The sequence below is a fragment of the Prosopis cineraria genome, unplaced genomic scaffold (assembly GCF_029017545.1).
Source record: "Prosopis cineraria cultivar Desert tree isolate PC_DT_omini unplaced genomic scaffold, ASM2901754v1 PC1, whole genome shotgun sequence".
NCBI lineage: Eukaryota > Viridiplantae > Streptophyta > Magnoliopsida > Fabales > Fabaceae > Prosopis > Prosopis cineraria.
In genome coordinates, this window is record NW_026555332.1 from 527386 (window position 1) to 550147 (window position 22762).

Consider the following 22762-nt stretch of genomic DNA (forward strand, 5'->3'; position numbering starts at 1 on the left):
CTAATCATGCGATTGCTAAGTGGGCACACAAAACATTTAACCGAACAATATTTTCAAACAAACCGAACAAGTATTTAATTTGCATGACTATACCTTATATCCTCCTTTCGCCATGCTCGGACGCCAAATCACCCGGCCAAAGGTGAGTTGGACCAAGCGACACGTCACTCATTGGGTCCAATGAGGGCTTACCACGTGGTAATAATTAACCGAACAGAAATTTCCATTAACACCATACATTAAAATACCCTGACAAGTCATGCATCATTCAAATATCCAAACAGGAATATATCCGAATAATAATATCTCATCATGATAAATAAAAATAAATTTTTGACCCACTTGGCAATAATTTCAAACAAGTATATACAGTATTTATTTTCAATAATTCATAATTTTTCCAAACAATAAAACAACACATAACCATTCACAAACACACCCATCACAACACATTAATAATGGTTACCTTGTGTCTTGAATAACAAGTTCCCCTTCACAACTCCTTTTTCATCACTATCTTTGTCAATATAATCTACATAATTATTTCACAATACTATATATTAATTTTACATTAAAATAAATAACTCTAATTTAAATAGTTAGAAAGTCTTAGATCTATAATCCATATTAACACTAATTTAAAATTTATGCTTCATTTAACTTTCCAAATTCTTTTCTAAAATTCTCGTACCCTAATAAACTATTTTTTTATCCTCAAATCACTTCTAGTATCACAATTTCATCCTTCTATATTCTAAAAATTTGTTCAAAAATAAATTAAATTTTAAAATTATCCTGAAGTCTCAAATCACCTTTCTATAACCTCAAAAATACCTATTCATACTTAAATAAATATTTAATAATCATAGGTTTATCCTTACATCTTAAATTCCACATAAATTCAACCATATAGATCTAGATTTTAACTCAAAAATTCTTAAACATGAGTTTCAACCTCAAGAAAATATTCTATAATATTTATTATATCCCTAAGAGTTTTAACCTATATTTTTAATCCATCATATCATCAGATTAACTACCCTATAGAAAAATTCTAATTAAAATATTTACTCTATCCTACAAAATAATCATATCACTAGAAAGCTAATATTATTTAGAAAATAACTATAAAATTAATTTTATAATTAAATAAATTTTTAAAATGCTAATCTAAACAGGAAAGTTAGAACATACCTGAAGAAAAAGAAAATAATTCCCCCTTGCGAGAAAACGCCGAGCAACGTGAGAGGAAGAGAGAAAAATAATATAAAAATGGGATTGTGAGTCCCAAAATTATATTAAAAAAAAACTATAGGTTTGAATTTAATTATTCAAACCTTTGGGCCAAAAGTTGCAATTTCCTCTAAATTGCATCTTAGCCTCTCATACTTTTTAATGCATACACCCCCTCCTTTTTATACATGAAGGCACCTCTTCTCTTTCCTCATCTAACCAATGTGGGACTTAGAAACAACAACCTTCCACCCCCTTTTTTTTGTTCCTTCTACCTTCTCTCTTTTTTTTTAACACACACATAAAAAAAATTATTTATGTATTATATCTTAACTAAATATTGCTTATGTGGTTTTAAATTTAAATTTTTAAATTCATAATTAAATACCTAATCATAATATTATTTCTAAATAACCTCAAATAATATAAATTCCTATTATTATCATTTTTTTCCTCAAAACCTAAATTCCACAATTTCTTTATTATATAAAAATCAGGATGTTACACAACTCATGCACATACCCCTCCACAGTCATAGATCCTTGAGAAAATATCCTCAATTTTTTATTCAGCTCTGTGTAGTAGTAGCTGGGGACATAAGTCTTTCTCAAGTATCTTTTAAGCTTCTCCCACATTTTAATGGGCCTTTTCCCAAGTTGACTTCTTTTATACTGTAAATTTTGTCGTTAATAAATAGGATAGTAAGTGAAATTCAAAGAAATAGTTTTTACCTTTCTTGACTCAAACATCAAGAGTCATGAAGATTTGGTCCATCTTCATTTCCCAATCAAGGTATTTTTTTGGATTATTGCTACCCTTAAATGAAGGATACTTACTAGCTAGTCTGGTAAGTCAACATCATGTTTTGAGGATTTCTTTCTCTTAAGAGAAGGGGGTTTCTTCATACTGCTCATCATTGCTAGGGGTCTCATGCTTCTTCCCTTTAGAAGGGAAAGTCTCTGGCTCATCTTTATCCTCGTTATGAAACCAATGATCAAGTTTTAAGCCAAACTGCTGCAACTGTATTTTAATAAGTTCTAAAATAGAGTTCATATTGACACTGGAAAATTCATCCTTGTTACTCATGTTCACAAAAACAATAGAAATCATATAAGTTAAAAATGGATCCTCACACATACAAACTCACGTGTTTACTCTCAAGAGAAATAAAGTCACCCTTGTTTTACAAAAACAAAATAATGGCTTTTTTAATGATAAAAATACACTTGCTTTTTGCCACTCACTAAGCTTGTGGATAGAATCTAATGGTGAAACTAAACACAAATCAAGAAACTAAAAAATAACCAAGTGAATATCTTCTAAATTAAAAAAACTAGAAAACAAGCACAAGATGAAAAGAGGATTTTTTTTTTTGCAATTTTTTTGAAATTTTGAAACAAATAGGAATGCAAAATTTTCAAATAAAATCAAGCTTGTAAAAGAGAAAATCACACGTGACAAATAAAAATAGGAAAGAAAGAAATGAAAGTCAAAGAGTCAAATACTCAAAGACAAAAATAAGAAGCCAAATAGAATAGAAGAGTAGCACAAATAATAAAATAAGAGAGTAGAGAATTTACAAAGTGCTACCAAAAATTAAAAATAAGAAAGTGACCAAAATAGAAGACTTTCTTACCACCTAAGTTGACTTTTCTCTTTAAGCAACCTCTTAGTGACTTGGAATTCAAGAATAGCTTTTTTCTTCAATCACAACTCACAACAATATATATATATATATATATAAAATTGTAATAATTTTTTTCAATTTTTGAATTTTTTCCTTTTTTTAACATACTAATACTTTTTTGCCTTTTTTTGCACAAATTTCTAGGTAATAATTTTTTTCTTCTTTTTTTACTAGGCTAATAAAATGAGAACTAACATAAAATTAAAAAGTCACAAAGATAAGAAGAGAAAAACTAAAAAATAGAAGTAGATAAGGTAGATAAGAGATTATCACAAAAAGAAATAACTCAAGATAAAGAAAAAGATGAAATTGACAAATAATGAAGAAGAAGATGAAAAAAGGATAAGAATTCGAACCAGGACTAGCAAACTAGCAACTAAAGCTCTGATACCAATTTGATAGGGGACACGGAAGCAGAATCATGCTAGTTTAAGGACAGAATCCTGAAATACAATAAAAACACAAGGAAAAAAAGAAAGGGACGAAATTTATGATGAAAATAAAGAAAAAATAAAATAAATAATGAGATAATGATCAAGGATAAGATCCTATAGAGCACCTGTCTCGAGGAACCTCAACCTTCGAAGACACCACAAGAGTTGATCACGCTCTTCATCATGTCTGCTTCTCACACGGGATGCCACCACAAAACACTAAGGCTCACAAGAGTTATAAACTCTAAAATGAATAATTTCATTTAACTTCTCTTCTTTTTACAAGAGGGAGCATGTCTAATCTACATAGGCTTATACAGAAAACTATTTCTTAATACTAAAAGGAGAAAGAAAATAATATAAATAAAGGAGAAAATATTCAGCCACATAATTTAAAAGATGTGATCCTAAAATTATCGGATTACAAAAATTAGAAATTAATAATATAATTAACCATAATCTTTGACTAGACTAAAAATAAGAAACTAAGACTAGTCTTGCTCCTTAAAAAAAGGGAGTCAAGTCAATGGATCACTAAAATAAAAAACAATTAAGGAGACAATTAAGGGATCATAAAGGATTCAAAATCACGCCACCCTTAACTTCTTCACTAGGGTTTCATGCCTCTTTGCTTGCAGGAGGCTCCACTTGTAGTTTTCCTTACATTGGGCTAGAGTTTGCATCTCTTGGGTTTCACTCTTCATGGATTTGGATCTTAAGCATATTATACATGTATAGACGCTCTCCTTTAGGCTTGAGAGGAGTGCCCTAATGCTCTCCAAGTTCTTGGACTTCTTGCATACGACTAAACAAGGCTTACTTCATGGCTTTAATTCAGACTCTTGTCATTGGATCTCTAATATATTGTAAAGGGTTTTTAGGCACGTTGGATTGAAAGTGTTAGGTCCTTACTCCTTGCCTAAGACTCCTTTCAAGTTACCATGCTTATGATTAATATCCTCAAACTTCTTTGTCATTAATGCCATGTCATTCGTGCCATGGTGTCCATCACAAATGATGATGAAAAGGCTCTAAATTGTGGTGTGGAGAAAACAGAACCCATAAAATCAAGCTTTCATTTGAATGAAGTGTTATAACCAAAGCTCTTCTAATTTTTTTTTATCTAAACAAGATATGTCATTCCAAAATGAACTTTCAAGATCCAAGCTAAGGTTTGGACCTCCATTAATATTTCTTTCCTAACTTACAAGTTAACTCATATTTCTAGCTTTATATAACTTTTCACAAGGCATTATTTCTTTCATACTAAACAAAATGAGTAAATAACTCATAACTAGTGCCATAAATACATATTGCTCCTAGTTGTAATAAAAGGACATGACAAAACCAAATCCATTTAGGGAGAATGTCATATAAGGACTGCTGAAAAAGCACATGATAAATAAATCCTACAAAACAATCTAATTACACTGAAGTCCTAAGGGACTCTTTTGACATTAATTTTTTTGATCAAATTACTATATTACCCTTAATTTAAATAAAAAAATTTGCCTTAAACTCTCAATCCCATTTTTGCATGCCATGCCATTTTCACTCTTTTTTTCCTTTCTGTTCTACCTCTCTATTCTTCTCAACCTTATACTTCTTAATGATGGAGGTTCTAATTTGAATGTGTGTGTCAATTAGATTTTTTTAAATGAAGAGAAGGATAGAGGAGGCAAGATGAGAGGAGACAGTGATGAGTAGTGAGCATATAAGTCTAATTAAAGAAGGAGAAAATGGATCTGAAAAAAATATGAAAATTAAAACAATTATAGAAAATAAAAATGGTCGATGTGTCTTCATGGTATGACCATAAAGAGCATTAACAACATTAGCCATGTCATTCCAATCCTTCTAACAAAGGTTTTTGCTGTTGAGCCACATATAACAGTGGCCTAAAGCTTCACCAGGGTGAAGGTAGCTTCCTCGATCCAAAAATCTTCATAGACAAGCATCAGGCACAAGAGAGTGTCAAAAATCTCCCATCAGAGAAGGAACAATGACTAGCCAGAGAGGAGGAAGATGAAGAATAGGTGAATAGGGTCAAAGTGTGAACGATGAGAAAGAAGGAGGAAGAAAAGAGCTAAAAGCGATAAGAGAGGAAGGGAGATGTAATTTTCTTGCAAGAAATTAAGGAAATAACTATTTTTATTAGTATGTAAAATATAATTGAAACTTGAAAGTATCTTATAATTTGAATAGGAGAAACTAGGCATTATGTGTATTATAGTATGAAAATCCAAATCAACCCTCCGAATTGAACCAGTAAACTGTTAAATTAGTGTCTTGACCAATTTAATAAATGATTTGTTTATGATTGATTTGATCACGATTCATCTATAATTTTAACTATTGACCATTAAATCAATGTTTTGATCAATTTAGTGACCTACTCAATTTTTAGTATTTTGATGTGTATTACACCAATAATAATTTCAAGTTTTAGATCTAATTAGTAGAGAATTATAACATGTGTGCCTTTCTCCCCTTACACTCTATTCATCATAACTCTACTTCACATTAAAGTTTGAAATTTATGCGTATTCGTATAGCCTCAAGTCTCTCCAAATTACATACAATGCATACACATGAAAGCATCCCCCTATTTTGGATTGGGCCGTCGTTTATATGGACTTTTAACGTTTTGAATAAGTTGTGTCTCTTACTCGGAAAGAAGAAGAGGAAGAAGAAGCCCCCTATTTTAGACAAGGTGACTGCGCTGCATCAATAGATTATGGATAAATTTTTTTTGAGATAATATGACTCTGTCAGGAATAAATTATTCCAGGCAGTAGTGTGACTCAATCAAAAGAACATCCTCTTAATTCTTAAAGATACAAATGGTGTCTTTCATTTCAATGCAAAGGACATGGTCAATTCAATTTACATTTAACTCTCATTCTTTATGAGCCCAACTACAATTTTCTCTCTTCCTAACCCATTTTTGTCTGCTTGCAATTTTCCCTTCTTTAATTAACAAGCATCGGCTGAGAATGGGATCTTACTTTTGATCTCCAAGGTATCATTTTCTCTCCTCTTATGCAGCTTCCGAACAAAGGTCTCTTCATGTACAGTAACCCAAAGCTTACCCTACCTCATTCCATTTTATGTATAGATTGTCTCTTAAAATTTGTTGGCGCTAAATCATCTGCAGCTCAAAATTAGTAGTTTCAATTAATTCAAATTGAGCCAATTTGGGAAATATGGTTATATTTCTAAAATTCAAATTCAAAGCTTCTAGTTAAATTGAAATAATTCTTTTGCCAATTAAATCAAGTACTTGTATTGGTAGATTATTTCTTAAACTTCAGTCAACCACTATTTAACATTTTATGTATTTTTAAGATGGGGTCGCTGTAAACTTGAAAAAATAAAAAGCCCAATCTTTTTAACTAGACTTTGGAATACTGAGAATTATTTTTTAACTTGTTTTGAGTTTTTGGGGTTTCCCAAGGCCCACGGGATGGAATAATAAATTGAGCGTCGCGTCAACGATGCAGAGCCCAACATTCAATGCCTTGCAAATTCCTTTCCACTGCCCAGAGGTCACGTCACCCATCCAATGAATTTATAATTTATTTGTTTCCCTTTTTTTATATAAATTATTATTAATTAATTTATATTTATGAAAAATTAATTATTATTTTAATTTTAAAAAAAAATTATATCTTTATAGTTATATTTTTTTGGCAAAAATTTATAAATTTATAAATATATAAATTTACAGTTGTATATTCAATATAATAAATATAATATTTAATTTATTTTAAATATTTTTATTAATTATTAATTATTCAATAAAATAAGATGTAATTATTTACAGGTCTGACAAGTCTCATGGACTGTTTGTTAAACTGTGATGATCATATTGACTATATTTCAATTTTTTCGGCCGATGATGTTTCCGTATGAACAAAGCTATTTTGATGGGCCGCAAAACAAAATAATGCTTTTGTTTTGTCAGAGTATCGATTATTTTTATAAATGCATATTAATAGTTTTACATAAATTAAAAATACTAGTTAAAATTAATTATTTTTTAATTCCGATAAAAGCTATTAGATAGAAAAGTTTGTTTACATAATTATAAATGTGTTTTCTATGTAAGATATTTTTTAAAAAAATTAAATATTAATAAATATAAAATATTTTTTTTAAAAAATGTAATTATTAATTTTTTTAAAATATTTTTATTGAATGAATTATTTTATATTTATTTTAAGATGAAACGTTTTATAAAAAAATATAAAAATATAAAATAAATTTAAAAATAAATAATTATTTTATTATTGTGAGATTTAATTAAAAATATTTTATATTTAAAAAAAAAGAAGAATTTAAAATTGATACAATGGGTGACGACAGCATCGAGGAGCAATTTCTCCTCTAGTTCCAATGGCCGTCCTAATATCGTGTTGAGGATTCAGGATTCGGCTGGCCGCGTTGACAGGTCCGATCTTGGACATGAGAAATCAAAGGCGGAGAGCGAAGATTCTTTGGCGCATATACGGCGTTAGTGTATGGGGCTCATTTGATAAGATTAACATAATTTCACTCTTCTATTAGTTGAGGAACCCCACTGTGCCACTTGAAGGAAAATGCGTAACGTGGAACGTGATATTTCCATTAAATATTCACGCGAAATTTTGACCTACGCTTAAATATTCTCACTCCCTTCCACGAAACTACTGCATTTCTTTTTATTCATTCTTTGACTTCGCCTTTCTCAGTCATTCGGGAAAATTCTAAACACAATCTCCATGACTCCATCCACCACAAACAGACACCGAAAAGTAGGTCATCCTCCCCCAACTTTTCTTCCAAATGACCTCGTTTTTTATAAAATTTAAGCATATTCTCGTTGGAGCCGGCGAGGAAGTTTCCTCCCATTCTCTCGAGCAATTTCTTCTACCTTTCAAAGCTGACCTTTACTTGATGGATTCAAACTTCAAATTCTGGGATCATCCCAGGTTCATATACCTTATATATACAACTGACCCTCCCTGGGTTCTTCAATCCATTCCGGCAAATCATACAATACCCTTCTCGTCTTCTAACAACATAACAATTCCACCCCTATAGAGGGACCCGACAATTTTAACTCAAACGTCGCTTTGAAGAGTTTCTGTAGCGATGGTTACCGACCAACTTTATTGCATGATTCAATTAGACGAAAAAACATCTCAGAATGATGTTACCTCCAGTTCCAACCCCTTATTTGGCATGTTAGACCATTTTCTTCTAGGTACAGTTTTAGTTTTTAACGAAATACTGAGATTTTTTCCCAAATTTTGGCTTTTCCTTCTGTCCCAACTTAATTCAAAGGTTAGAATAGAGAAACGGGTCTCAGATTCTGTGGGGAACCAGCGAGAGAGTTTGATTCATGGAAGCAGAGAGGATGGGGCTCTTGGGAGGGACGAAGTGAAAATGGTGATGGGAAATTTGGGGCTTTTTTGCAGCTCAGAAAGTGAGGAACTTGAGGAAAAATATAGTTTCGGTGAAGTTTCTGAGGTGTTTGAAGAGGAGCCAAGCCTGGAGGAGCTGAAGCAAGCTTTTGATGTGTTTGATGAGAACAGAGATGGCTTTATTGATGAAACGGAGCTGCAGAGAGTTCTGCGTGTTCTGGGTATCAACGGAGCAGCAGCAGAACGAGAGAACTGCCAAAAAATGATCCAGAACTTCGATGAGAATGGAGATGGAAGAATAGATTTTAAGGAATTTGTAAAGATCATGGAGAACAGCTTCTGCTGATTTCTTCCTCTTTAGTCTAAACATTTGTTAAAAATCAGTCATTCATATTGTTTGATCAAGCAACCAATTTCTATCTCCGCTGTGCGTGCGCGTGTCATCATCAAGGTTAAACAGAATCCCGTATTCATGATGAAGGTTCAAACTCCACACTTGGCAATTGAATTACAAAATAAATGCTACCTGAACAAACCAACCCATCTGAAAGAATCAATACCCTTCTCCCCTGTATTTGTTTTTAGTCTCACTTCAACCTCCTTTTAATAATGCTGCAAGGTAAAATGGAACTTGATCGCCTTGAATGATGATTGTTATTACAAACTCAGTTAAATACTGGCAAAAAAAAAAAAAAACTCAGTTAAATAAAAGCTTGTGTTTGCTTGTTTGGGACATCTGGTTCAACACTTGCTCCTTGTAACCTCCTTGTAACCTCGAATTTGGATCCTCTCAAAAGCCGTTCTGTCCGCGGCAGGAAATCCTGACCCTATAATTTATATATAATATTTCATATCTTTCCATATCATTCCATATTAAAATAATTTAATTTTAAAAATAATTATTTCACAATTTAATTTATCACTTTTGAGATATTTTTTTTACTAATGAGTTAAAACTTGTTTTAAAAAATTACTCTGCAAATTTTTTTTAAACAGGTATTTATTAAATAAATTAAGCCAAAATTTGAATAAGCTAGATGATAGATCCCTACAAATAGTCTGAATAATTTTAAAAGCTTGTGAGGACCTATAATTTGGGTTATTCAAAAAATAAGTTAAGCTAGAAATAAACTAGATGATAGATTCTTACAAATAATCTGAATCTGAATAATCCTAGAAGCTTGTAAGGACCTACAATATAGCTTATTCAAATTCTAACTAACTTATTTAACAAATATATGTTTAAGAAAAATTTGTAGAGTAATTTTTCAAATCAAATTTTTGAAAATAAAAAAAATCATTTTGACTCATTAGTATAGAAAATATATCTAAAGTGATAAAATAAATTGTGAAATAATTATTGTTATAATTAAATTATTTTAATATGAGATGATATGGTAAGATGTAAGACATTATATATAAATTGTAGGGTGGTTGGAATTTCTTGCTGCTGAGGGAAGTTGAGGGGACAGCTTTTAAGAGGATCCAAATCCCTGTACCCTCTTTGCCCAAACTTGTTGATTAGTTAGCTAGGCTTAATTTTGCTTTTCCCAACAAACCAACAAATTAGTCTTAAGATAAAAATTTTTATGCACTGTATTCAAATTAAACCAGACTTAATTTTGCTTTTCCCAACAGACCAACAAATTAGCCTTAAGATAAAATTTTTTATGCACTGGATTCAAATTACGATTCTCAGTTAAAAATTGATAGATTTGAAGTACTTATATTCTTATTCAACACATTCAGTTGGCTGCAACAAGACATCCTTTAAATAACACCCAACCCTATTTTTACCAGTTGCAAATCATAATATATAAACTCAATGATTGGATCAATATTTTACAAAAACATTTGCAATTTTCTAGCATCTCACACAATATTTTGTCACAAGTATGTGTTTTTGTGTAATAAATAGGATGGATTTCTAATTGGATAAACTGTGGTAACAAATCTGCACTTCAGACAGCAGCCAATTTCACCTTCCATGAAAGGACTAAGCATATAGAAAATTGTCTTACACCTGATGCGTGGAAGGTTCAAGCAAAAGTCATTCACTTGCCGCCCCTTTCTTCATCTACTCAATTCGCTGTTGTCTACACAAAGCCAATAGCTGAATTTGCATGATATACATATGTTTGCATTTGGGAAAACAAATCAACCAAACTAATTAAAATACTAAGCATGTCAGAGATGCTGAATCTCAAGTAAAATTAGGTTTTCAAGTTTCCTTACCTTAATTCACCCAAATACAAAGATGCAAGTTGAGATAGAAAGGATTAAGTCTGATTAATTGGTATGTACGTGAATGCAAAATTACAATGGAAAAATTATGAAACTAAACTAAATTGTAAAATAAACAAAGGATAAAGACTGGCATAGAGCTTGTGAAAGTTTTAGATTGCTTCTGAGTGATGTCGATGATGAGCTACCAACCCATGTTGCCGAAACATCCATAGACGAGGGTCACGATCTTGTGAGATTCTAGGCCCCTTAAAATCATGGTTTCATGCGAGGCAACGGTATTTGGTGGTTTCAAGTTTTAAAAGATTCAAGGACCTATTCTTACTTGATTAAGTCATTTTATCATGATGTGGACCAACCTTACTCTTATTGAATCACTTGCTGGGCCTAATGCTTCATTCTCTCAGCCCAATTCTTGCTATAATCATTGTGTCTTTTTGAATAGGCATCATTTCAATTTTAGTCCAAACAACATGTTCCAGCTTGTGGAGGTCAACAGAGGCTATAACTAAGTTAGTTCAACTATATTTTTTGCAGTTAGTATTAGTTGTTAGGAGTTTATGCCAATTGGTTGATATGCAGAACCATCATTGGTTGAGAAAACATAGAATTACAGAAAGCATAGGTTGAGAAGAACAGGAAGGGCCAAAGAGAACAAGTTTTTGAAGGATAATTATAGTCTAAACATATAGTCATTACACTTTAGGTTCATTTTAAGTAACTCCTTCTTTTTTACCTCCAAGGTTATACTAAATTCTTCAGGTCTAGAATTAAGCGCTGTTCTTTATCATATGGATTTTGCAGGCCATCCAAAACTTTCATGCGTTTGGACTTTTCCACCTTTCCCATACATGTCTATAGTGTCTAAAATTCTCTTAAACCTAACATATTGTACGTAGTTAGACGAGCTATATATGTACTTCAATTAGATTAGAGCTTTGTTGCTCAATGTATAACATGATGGAGGCAACTCTGATGTGAACCTTTTCCCTTGAAGTTGCTAATCAAAGATCTTGCCATGTTCAAAGAATTTTGCTATTAGATCTATATTCTAATAAATGATAATTGAAGCAACTGCTTTCAAAATGATTAAAAGGAACATAATCATATTTTATCAGAAATCCAGTCAAAAAATCCTTCCTAACAACTTATTTTAAAAAAGGCGCTCCACTTGCATGTGTTATTATACAATCAAGGAATTTTAAGATTATAACTAACTACCAACTAAGGGGTCCATACTCTGATCGTTATCACGTTGATGGGCTCAAATTTATCCCTCCTTAATATGAAGTAAACTTTAGTTAGGCAGTAAATTAATCATAACACTTCATTTCTTTAAATCAATATTGCTATAAATTATTAATACAGATTTACTTTAAAGTTTTTTTATGGGTTCATTCAAAGGAGATATCAAATCTGGAAAGTTTATGTGTCCACACAGAAAGCTCAGAACATAAATAATATCAGAAACTAGTTCTAAATTTTGATTGATTTACGCATACACGAACGCGAAGGGACTAGATATTTTGTCCTGCATGTTGTGATGAAATTGAATTTGTTGCAGATGATGTGTGATAAGAACATTTAGGCCACAATATTATGTCAAATGGAATTTATATTCACTCTTGTCTTGAGCAAAGCAGATGTTTTCTATGCAAGGAACAGTTGGCTCCCCACTCAGTGAAATGTTCCTAATATTGAGGGCAAACACGAAAGGAAATCGGTTCTCATTTGGCCCAACCTCAAGCATGCCACTAAATGAAGCGGAGACAAAAATGGTGGGTCAAACGAGTCAAAAAATAAAAAGGCCAAAACAATTAAAAAGAAAAATGACAATAAGATAGTTGTCATGAGTACAAGTTTAATAAAAAAAACTTCAATGTGCACTCAATGAAATTGACCTTTTTGTGAGATTGATCTTTTAGTGAAAGCGTCCATGTTATTAGCACAAAATTAAAGGAAAAATTCATCTTATAAGACTAGTATATTGGTGAAAAAACTTTTTGAATTTATAAACCTCGCTTCTCTTACAAGACTTTAATATAAGACTTAGTTAAAATAACTCTAACCATGGCAATAAAAAAAAAATAAACCCACCAAAAAGGTTATAAAAGAGGATAAAAAAATAAAAAATAAAATAAAGACCCTGCCATGCCACGAGTAAAACTGAAGGAAGAGGCTACATTTCATTTCATGGAATTTCGTACTTCCTTATTGAAATTAGAGCTGATATCAAGAAGTCAATAATATATACATATATGTATGGACTTAATCTTAAAAAGGAGGTACTGTTCATAAGCACAAGTGATGTCAGGTATTTATAATTATCGTGATGTCTCTTATTCATAAATAATTGAAGCCCAACAACATTTAAAGCATGCTCAACAGCTTGTTACAATCAAAGTAAGAAGGATCCCACTTGCTCGCTGGAGAGGTTTTCTTATAAACGACTTGTCATTATCACAAGTTGTACGTCATAGTACATGAAATCATTATCACAAGCTGTATCTAGGAGCACATGAAACCCCCCCCCCCCTATTAGAACCACTCTGGAGGCATACTAGAAACAACCACACCCTCCAACAATATCTGATTTACTTCTCTTATTACTCTGATTTCTTTTACCAAACTAATACTTCCATCCACGTATTTCTCAGCCTGTCGAATCTTAGCCTTAAAAAAAAAAAGTTAATCGACGTACAAATTTGCTCCCAAAGATAACAAATCCACTGCAGCATAGCCAGGGAATGATGACTTTTAAGGACAAACAAACATGCAGAGTCGTTAATTTCTGTGAAGGCTAAAATGAGCTTAGGGTGAATTCAATTCAATATCGAAATTGGCGTCCAGTGTAGGTCTGGCCAAAGGACCAAGTGGATGGGGCAACGTTGTAAGAGACGAGAGAGTGACCATCACCAGTGGTGACTAAGAAGGAAAGGGCTTGACCGTTGGGGTAAGAATTGCTCTGCCAGTTTTGGCCCCAATTTCTCGACATGGCTTGCCATCTAGTCCTTGACCCTTTGATTGCAACTGCATGCACATCTCCAGCTCCACCAACGTTTGTAACCAGCACCAGATTGAAGTATGAATGACCATTGATGGTAAATCTTATTCCTCCTCCTCTTCTACACCTTACCCTTCAATCCCATTCAATCACACCCAAACAAGAAAACATTGTTATTTACTCATGTTTATTCTGAAAATCACTGTGACTGTGACTGTGAGGGCAAATGAAAGAAGCTGTACCTTCTGTAACTGACAGGAACAATGCCGGCTTTATACTGAGCAATGTGCTGGAAAACAGGTTGGGAAAGATCAAAATGAAGGTTGGGAGGGTCACACCAACCACCTGGTGGGCAAAAATTAGTGGCAGTGACAATAATAGTGCCGGGAAGACACCAGTGTGGATCATTCACACATCTAATCTGATAACATGCACCACAGCTCAGTCCATTGTTGAACAGAGCACTGCTCACTGCTGCTGTGTTTGTCCCATATCCTTGACTGTATAGATTTCCATACCCACATGCCCCTCCTGCAGTATAATTTCACATCAACATCTTAACATGTTATTCGTCCTTTTTATCTGTCAATAATGCTGAAAGAAACAACTTCTGAACGTACCCATGGTTCCGGAAGCATCACTGCCCCCGTAGAAAGTTGCGTGAGCATTATTCCAGCCTCCGTAGCCATATCCATGAACAGAGAAGACAAATACCAGGAGAAGAAAACCAAAATGAAGATGACCCATTTTTGTTTCCCGCATAAATATGGGAATTTAATATTGGTACAGAGCAACAAAGAGTAATAAAGGAAGAGAATGAAGATGAGGAAGAGGAAGAGGAAGAAGGGTGAACCTTTAAAGGTGGTGTTTTGATGAGATGAAGGGGGGATTGGAGTGAGATTAAATAGAGGCCAATCAACGTCAAACCTCATGACAGAGATGACCTGAGGCATTTTGAGCTGTTGGGACCATACAAATGCAGTAATATCTATGTATGTTTGTGTGTGCGCGAGGCAGTAAACGGTCTAGGAACTCTGTTTTTATGAAAACTAGTCTCTTTTTTTAATCCAATTCAATGAAAAGTAGATTCCATGTGAATTTCAAATAACTGATCTGTTGGTTCCACCCCTCTATTTATATCCTAATCCTGAGAAGGTAAGATGATAAAAAAGCTTCTTGGTTATTTTCCTTGGTGCAGTAAATTCAATGCTAAGCAAGCTCTAATTGATTTTTTTTTTTTGGGAAGCGAACATCATTTTAGAGGGCCTTTTACCTGTGCATATACTGAAAGGATGGTTTTGTAGAATTTGTGGGAATGATAGGAATGTGCACATGCACAAGACTGCCCTATAGCTACCTACTTGTTAGAATTTGGCGAAAACAAAACATGCGTGTTTGGCTGGCATGCATGCAAGGGCTGCTTCGCCATTAAATACAAACATGTGATATTTGTTCTTAACCGCAGACACCAAGTACCTACCTAGTTATTATGCTCACTCGCACGCTGCCCCAAGAGTTATACTTCTTATGACCCATCTTCTTCTCACCTACAGTACTCTACTCTTCGTTCACATCTTACACAGTGACCCATAACAATTCTTGTGCTTGATAGATTCTTCTCTTTTCAATCCATTATTCATCAACGTAAAATAAAGTTACTCTCACAATCCAATTGCTAGAGACAACTGACAATTCCAGGATACAATTATACATGTCTCTGTGATATTCAAACTGTTTAGTCACAATTATTGGGCAAATTAAAGTAGAAAGTAAATGTCCAAATGATTTATTCATTCATGAGAGAATTTCACATTCCCTCTTAAACTATAAATTGATAAATATTCCTTGGGTTATTTTTATTAGTTATTTCTACCAAACTCATCAATACTAATATAAAAAAAGTATAAGGAATAAACGTGCATAAAACTTTAAATATGCTCTTATATAATAAATTCAAAAAATAATATTATATTACTTTTTTTTTATGAAGAGTAATTTTAAAAATATCTTTTAAATATTATCCAAAAAGCTGTACCGTAATTTATAAATAAGATCAAATAAATTTTTTAAAATATAATTTATAAGTGGGATTAAAGGGAGTATGTGCTTGGAAGAAATATTATTTCGGTCCAATACCTATGTCAAAGCGTCGGCAGGGATGACAGTGGAGAATTGACCAAGAGTGGGGGTTTAAATGACAAATGGGAGGGGGAGTGGGGTCAGATGATAATTTGGAAACTAGTATTTCACATGGGAGTGACTACCCTTACGTACATAGGACATACCCCACTTAATTTTTATAACCTCTCTTGTACCCTCTTTTTGTTTTCACCTTTCTTTTTTCTTTTTATACTAAAGTTGTGTTCTATTTCAAGATTTATTAGGGTCAGGATAAGTCTATAGCTTCAAAATAAATGCTTATAAAAAGGAAAAATCATTTTAAGTTTTCATGAAAGCATTCAAAATATGCTAAGGTCTCATAAATTCATCAAATAGCTATCAAATCTCTAGGGACTTAAGGGTGAATAAGTCTGAAAATAAAATTACTGATTTGTCCTCTACCATTAAAAAGAAAATTTTGCTTGAAACATATCTCACGAAACCCATGATCAGCGATACTAAAGATTGATGCATATCTATTATTGTTGATTACGGTAGGGTAATTTTCAGTTCCTCATATCTATGATTACCACCCTTGTCTTCATCTAAGCAAGGTGGGAGTGTTCATCCGCGACTACAGTATTTCATCCGCAAAAAGCAATACAATGATTGTTAGTAAATGATTTCTTATGCGTTAATGATTTCATTATTGTTTAAGGATGGGATAATGATTTCTGGGTATACCTGCAATCATTTGATTTGCAAGGCTAATGCGTATGAATTTATCTAGTGCGACATTAATACATTGAAAAATATATGATACGAATAACTTTACATATTATCAATAGTATATTCTTGTTTTGTCAATATGCTATCGATAGTTGTCGATACACTATATTGTGCAGGATGACTTTAAGAATGCTTATACTACTGGAAAACATGTATTATGTTATGTTTTTTTTTCATATAGGAGATATTTTATATATTATTCTCAAGCATTTGATACAAGCTTTTTTTGTTGAAAAATTTCTATTATACCTTATAAGACTGACTTGTGGTGCAGGATGACCTCTATAGGAAGAAGATAGAATTTCTACGGTAACTATTGAGTCATTATAACAACATGAAGGAGCATGAAGCCATACCCTTATTAGAAAGATCTTAAGAAAGGAAGAAGAGGAAATAGAAGATTATTGATAGAATTTTAGGATATAACTTTATTGATAATCATGTCTTTTTATATAGTTAGCCCATTTCATATAGTTAACTTAGACAATGTTATTATAAATGATGATTATAAGTTTGTAAATGTGGCAAATAGGTTGTTTTATTAATTAAATGTTGACAAGTGGCCAACTGTGATTGACAAGTGGTTTTCACTTTATTGATAAGCTATGCTTTTGCTATTGACTAGTGCTGATATATTAGGTGCTGTTATTCCCTTTAAAAATCAACAAACTACAAAACCTGTTAATTACTTCCCGTTGTTAATTGACAAGTAGTTATCACTATATTGACAAGCTATTCATTCACCATTGACAATTGCTGTTACATTAGAAGCTGTTATTCCCTTTACAAACTAACAAGTTACAAGAACCTATTAATTATTTACTATTGGCAATTGAGAAGTGGTTTCACTATATTGACAAGCTATGCATTCACTATTGATAAGTGCTGATATGTTAAGTACTGTTATTCCCTTTAAAAATTAACTAGTTATAAGAATCTATTGACCACTTGCCATTGACCATTGATTGCAAGTTATCACTATATTGACAAACTATGCATTCACCATTGACAAGTGTTAATACATTAGGTGCTGTTATTCCCTTTAAAAATCAACCAGTTACAAGAACCTGTTGACTACTTGCAGTTGGCCATTGACTACAAGTTATTATTATATTAACAAGTTATGCATTTTTCATTAATAAGTGCTGATACATTAGGTGCAGTAATTTCCTTTAAAAATCAACTAGTTACAAGAATCAATTGACTACTTACCATTAGTCATTGACTACAAATTATCACTTCATTGGCAAGCTATGCATTCTTTATTGACAAGTGTTGATACATTAGGTGCAATAAATAAAAAAATAAATTACAGATACATGAATAAAAATGTACACTTGTCTCTGATATTTTCTAGCATGGATTAGGATTTTTGAAAGTCTTAGAGGTATGACCAATCTCATGACATCTTACACAATGATAAACCCTTTTGTTTTGGATTTGAGATTCCTTTCTTTTACGCTTTGGCCTACCCAAAAGCCTTATAGTCATTGATAGCTTCAAGCAGGTTTGGGTAAATAAATTTGTCACCATCAGTGCTTATGGACATGGACAATCATGTGCGGCTACCAGCCTCATGTTGCTAGCATCTATCTTTTATTGAGCGGTAAACTTGTAACATTCATCTACAAAATTATACACATTGTTAAAAACTAGCTTGATTGCTGCACATGCATGTGCACAAGGTATTCCACTTATTTACCATACTAAACAAGAGCATGTGTGTGCTCATTCGATGATATCATTTTTGTCAACTCTTTATTTGTTGTCCGTTCCTTTATTGTTCTTGTTCTAATACTGCCCCCAACATATTACATACTTTCTTGGTCATAATTTTGAAAATGTCTCCTATATAAAAAAATATATTATATGTTTTCTAAAAGAACTTGTCATCTTACAAGTCAATTTACACCACACATAACGTATTGACAACTGTACACAGCATAATGACAACACATTCATCCACTATTGACAAGAAGCAGTGTTGTTTCATAATAGAGATTTTTCAACAAAAAAAGCTTGTATCAAATGCTTGAGAATAATATATAAAATGTCTCGTATATGAAAAAAAAAACATAATATAATACATGTTTTCCAGCAGTGATAAGCATTCTTACAAGTCATCCTGCACAATATAATGTATCGACAACTATCGATAGCATATTGACAACACAAGAATTGTAATGACCAAAAAAAATTAATAACAATAATAATAAAATAATAATAACCAAATTAAATTAATTAAATTATCATAAAGTGTTTAAAGTGTATTTTCATTATTTTTTGAGTAAAAATAGGTCAAGGGGGAATTGTGGTCTAGTGGACTTTATGCAAATTACATAACTAATAGGTCTTAAATTCCATTTTTCATGAGGCCAAGAGTGTCATTTTCATCTTTTAGCTTTGGGTCAAGGTAGAATTACAAAAATGCCATTCTGTTAAAATAAATAAATAAAAGATAGAGAGACGGGCGAGCACAGCTTCTTCATTCTCCCTTGGATTTTTTTTTCTAAAGAGAGTGGGGGAGAGAGGAGCTGAACCAGAAAACACATGCCATCTCCGTCTCTTTCCTCCTCCTTCATCTTCAACTTAATCGCTGCGCCCACGAGCATGTCGTTGCTGTCCTAGTTCATAGCTTCTTCCTTTTCCTTTGTTTCTCACCGCCGAGCCCTTCTTTTTCCTTCTCCATTCTGTCTGACGAAGGGTGGCAAGCACGTGAAGATTTGAGCTGTTGTTGGAAGTCCGAGTATGTTTCTTCCACCCTTACTCGCAGCATCATCCCCTTCTTCCTTCCACTGTCTCTCGCTGCAGAATTTCTACTTCTCTTGTTCGTTTGTGCTGCTGCAAATTATCTCCTCCCCTGTTCTGTGATTCCACGTGTTGGTTTGGGTGTGCACGTTGGAGTTTTGATCTTCCACTTCATTCTTTATTCTTTTGCAGCAGTGTTGATCATGTGAGTGTAGTTGAATCTTACTTCTTCTCCTTTCTTTTTTGCTGTGTGCACGTGATGGTAAGAGGGAGGTTTGAAAATTTTTCTTCTTCCCTCTGTTTTAGTTGCAACTTAGGAGTGGAGAAAATAAAGATGCATTTTCAAGTTGAAATTAAAGGTTAAGGAGTTCATTTGAGGTAAGTGTCCTACTTAAATTGCTGTAGTTATTGTAAGAGGAAGATGAGGTCGGTGTTCTTTAAGATGAGATTGGTTAGTGGAAAAGAATTAAAGCTGGGAAGCATTATTAAATTTAAATAATGATGGTTGCTTTATCTTTTGAGTGAATTGAAATCAATATTAATTTTGTGAAATTTTTGAAAAATGAAATTAAAAGAGAAAGTGGGAGGGAATTATGGATTAAGGATAATACCTGAGATATTTGATAAAGTGCTTATTAGGAGAATTAGGCTTATGATGACAAGATATACATGATAATTATTTTATTATTAATTAGATAATAATTGGAGGAAAATTCTCTTAAATAGATGATAGAAATTTGATTAGCTCAAATATTAATATTGAGAAATTTTGGAAAGGATAGTGAGGAAGAAGAGACTTGGTATTTGTTTAAACTTTGATAAATATAATAAGATATTCGATAAAATGCTTGAAAGGAAGAATTTATTAGATGGTGGAAGATATATGATGATTTTATTATTGATAATTAAAATTATTATAGGAGGCAGCTATTCTCCATAAAGAAAGTTAGAATTAGAGATAGAGATGTTTTGAAAGAGTGTTTCTTTACTTGATAATCCAAGGACTAATTTGCTATTTATATATTAATCTTTGGAATATCTATAAATGTTGAGAAATGTTGAATTTAAGAATGTCTACGTCATCATTGTCAATCATTTTGAATTGATAGTGTTAAAATAATAATAATAATAAATAAATAAAATAAAATTTATGGAAGAAACTAACTATGGTATTAACTTGGTATTAGGATTCAAGAGCAATCATGGTGGCAAAAAGGACCAGTTGGTAGTAAGTTATATATTCGAAAACTTTACAGAAAAGTGGATAGCGTTCTAACTGATATAATAATAATATTTTTTTATTGAAATATTACATTTTTTATAAATCCTTTTTACAGCAATAATGTAATTATTGAATATTTTGTTAATTAAAGTACTTTTTACAACAACAATGAAGTTATCTCTACTAGATTTGATAATTTTAGTTTATCAATAAATACAAGTTCAGATTCTAATTATGGGATTTTCATTCTAAAAATTATTGAATTGCTATGAAAATGATTTATGCGAGTTTGATTTTGAATTTTTTTTATTATTCAATAAATGCAAGCATGAGCATTGGATATACAATTTTGTTCTGGCAAGTTTTAATGCGTATTCATGCGGGTTTAATTTTGAGAATGAGAATTGTATATTGAAAGTGATAATTTTCTCGCATGTTTGAAAATGGTTTTAAAAAGGGACTTTATATAGAACACCGGTTGCTAACGGTAGTTTCGTTAGCCCTTGGCGCACCATGGTACACTTAGCTAGCAGCGTGTTTATAAGAGGTGTTAACCTCGTGAGATGGCCAACGCACGTGGAATGGAGGGATGATTACTCGTGAGCATCGTACTCACATTTGTTTCGTGACTTTAAGCTGCGTTTGGTTATCATTATCCTCGTGTATTGTGTGTCCACATTTGTTTTGTGGCTTCAGTCATGTTTGGTTACTTACCCTCATGGATTGTGTGTCCACGTTTGTTTTTGTGGCATAAGTCACATTTGATTATTTACCCTCGTGGACTGTGTGTTTACATTTATTTATTGTTCTGATAAGTCCCTATTATATGAATTTGATTGTTTAGAAATTTTACATCCCATTGGTTTTAAATAATAAGTTATGTATAATTATTTATTTATTTTATTGCTTTATTGCAATCAAGTAATAATATTATTTGATATGATATTTTAATGGTTCGAGATTTTTATTTAAAATTTTATAGAATTCTTTTATTTCAAAAGTCTACTAAATTGTTATGAAGATCGTTGCCTCTTTAAATTGGATAATTATTTCAACTTTATTTTTTTTATTCATGTTCAATTATTTATTGTTGGGACGTTATTCACTGGAAAATGTTTTGGTCTCAGATCCACTAGTTGATGCTAAACCTCCTGCCAATCATTGAGAGGCTTACCACTATGCTGGTTGACTACTTATTTTTTAAGAGTGCCTTTTCTTTTGATGTAAATATTCAATTATATGTTTTATTTTGAGATTATATTTTAAGTGCTGCACATTAACCATCGGTAGGATGCTAATCTAAAAATTTATATCGGTTGTATGTTGTGGAGGGGCAGTGCTCCATACAATTGATTTGCATATAAATGGTTGTTATAGAAATTTCAGGAGGTCTCATTTATAGAGGAAGTTTTGCTAAAATTTTTACAAAAATTTTTGGAACCTTTTGTTTATATGGGAAATGCTATTACAATTCCTAACCTTATTTCAAATGAATTAAGATTTTAAATTAAAATTTTCTTGATTAAGGCTTAAGGGATATGTGGTTGTGTATATATCCTATGCCAGTCACATCTAATTTTTTCACATGACAAGAATACACTATTGACAACATTTAGAGTTATTCGTATCAGATATTTTTCAACTTATCAATGTCACACCAGATAAATTCATACCCATTAGTTATGCAAATCAAATGATCGTACCCAGAAAGCATTATCCTACCCTTAAACAATAATGAAAGTATTAATGCATAAGAAATCATTTACTAGCTCAACAGTCACTGAATTGTTTTCTGCCGATGAAATACTGTAGTAATGGATGAACACTCCCACCTCGCTTAGATGAAGACAAGGGCGATAATCATAGATATGAGGAAGTAAAAATTACCCTATC

General features: G+C 32.2%; 2 protein-coding genes and 1 long non-coding RNA gene across 3 annotated transcripts; 2 read left to right on the forward strand and 1 right to left on the reverse strand.

Moving 5' to 3' along the window:
- The first annotated feature begins 8122 nt into the window (after positions 1 to 8122).
- On the forward strand, positions 8123 to 9183 carry LOC129289762 (probable calcium-binding protein CML46). Its single transcript, XM_054926519.1, has one exon. It carries the CDS (start codon positions 8491 to 8493, stop codon positions 9106 to 9108), a length of 618 nt encoding a protein of 205 aa, XP_054782494.1. The 5' UTR covers positions 8123 to 8490; the 3' UTR covers positions 9109 to 9183.
- Positions 9184 to 13321: 4138 nt separating this feature from the next.
- Positions 13322 to 14857, reverse strand: LOC129287172 (expansin-A10-like). Its single transcript, XM_054923357.1, has 3 exons — positions 14631 to 14857; positions 14253 to 14541; positions 13322 to 14143 (listed from the first exon to the last, which is right to left on the reverse strand). Exons 1-3 carry the CDS (start codon positions 14770 to 14772, stop codon positions 13834 to 13836), a joined length of 741 nt encoding a protein of 246 aa, XP_054779332.1. The 5' UTR covers positions 14773 to 14857; the 3' UTR covers positions 13322 to 13833.
- Positions 14858 to 19399: 4542 nt separating this feature from the next.
- Positions 19400 to 22199, forward strand: LOC129297227 (uncharacterized). Its single transcript, XR_008590155.1, has 3 exons — positions 19400 to 19852; positions 19954 to 20025; positions 21997 to 22199. It is a non-coding gene; the product is annotated as an uncharacterized LOC129297227 (long non-coding RNA).
- The last annotated feature ends 563 nt before the right edge of the window (positions 22200 to 22762 follow it).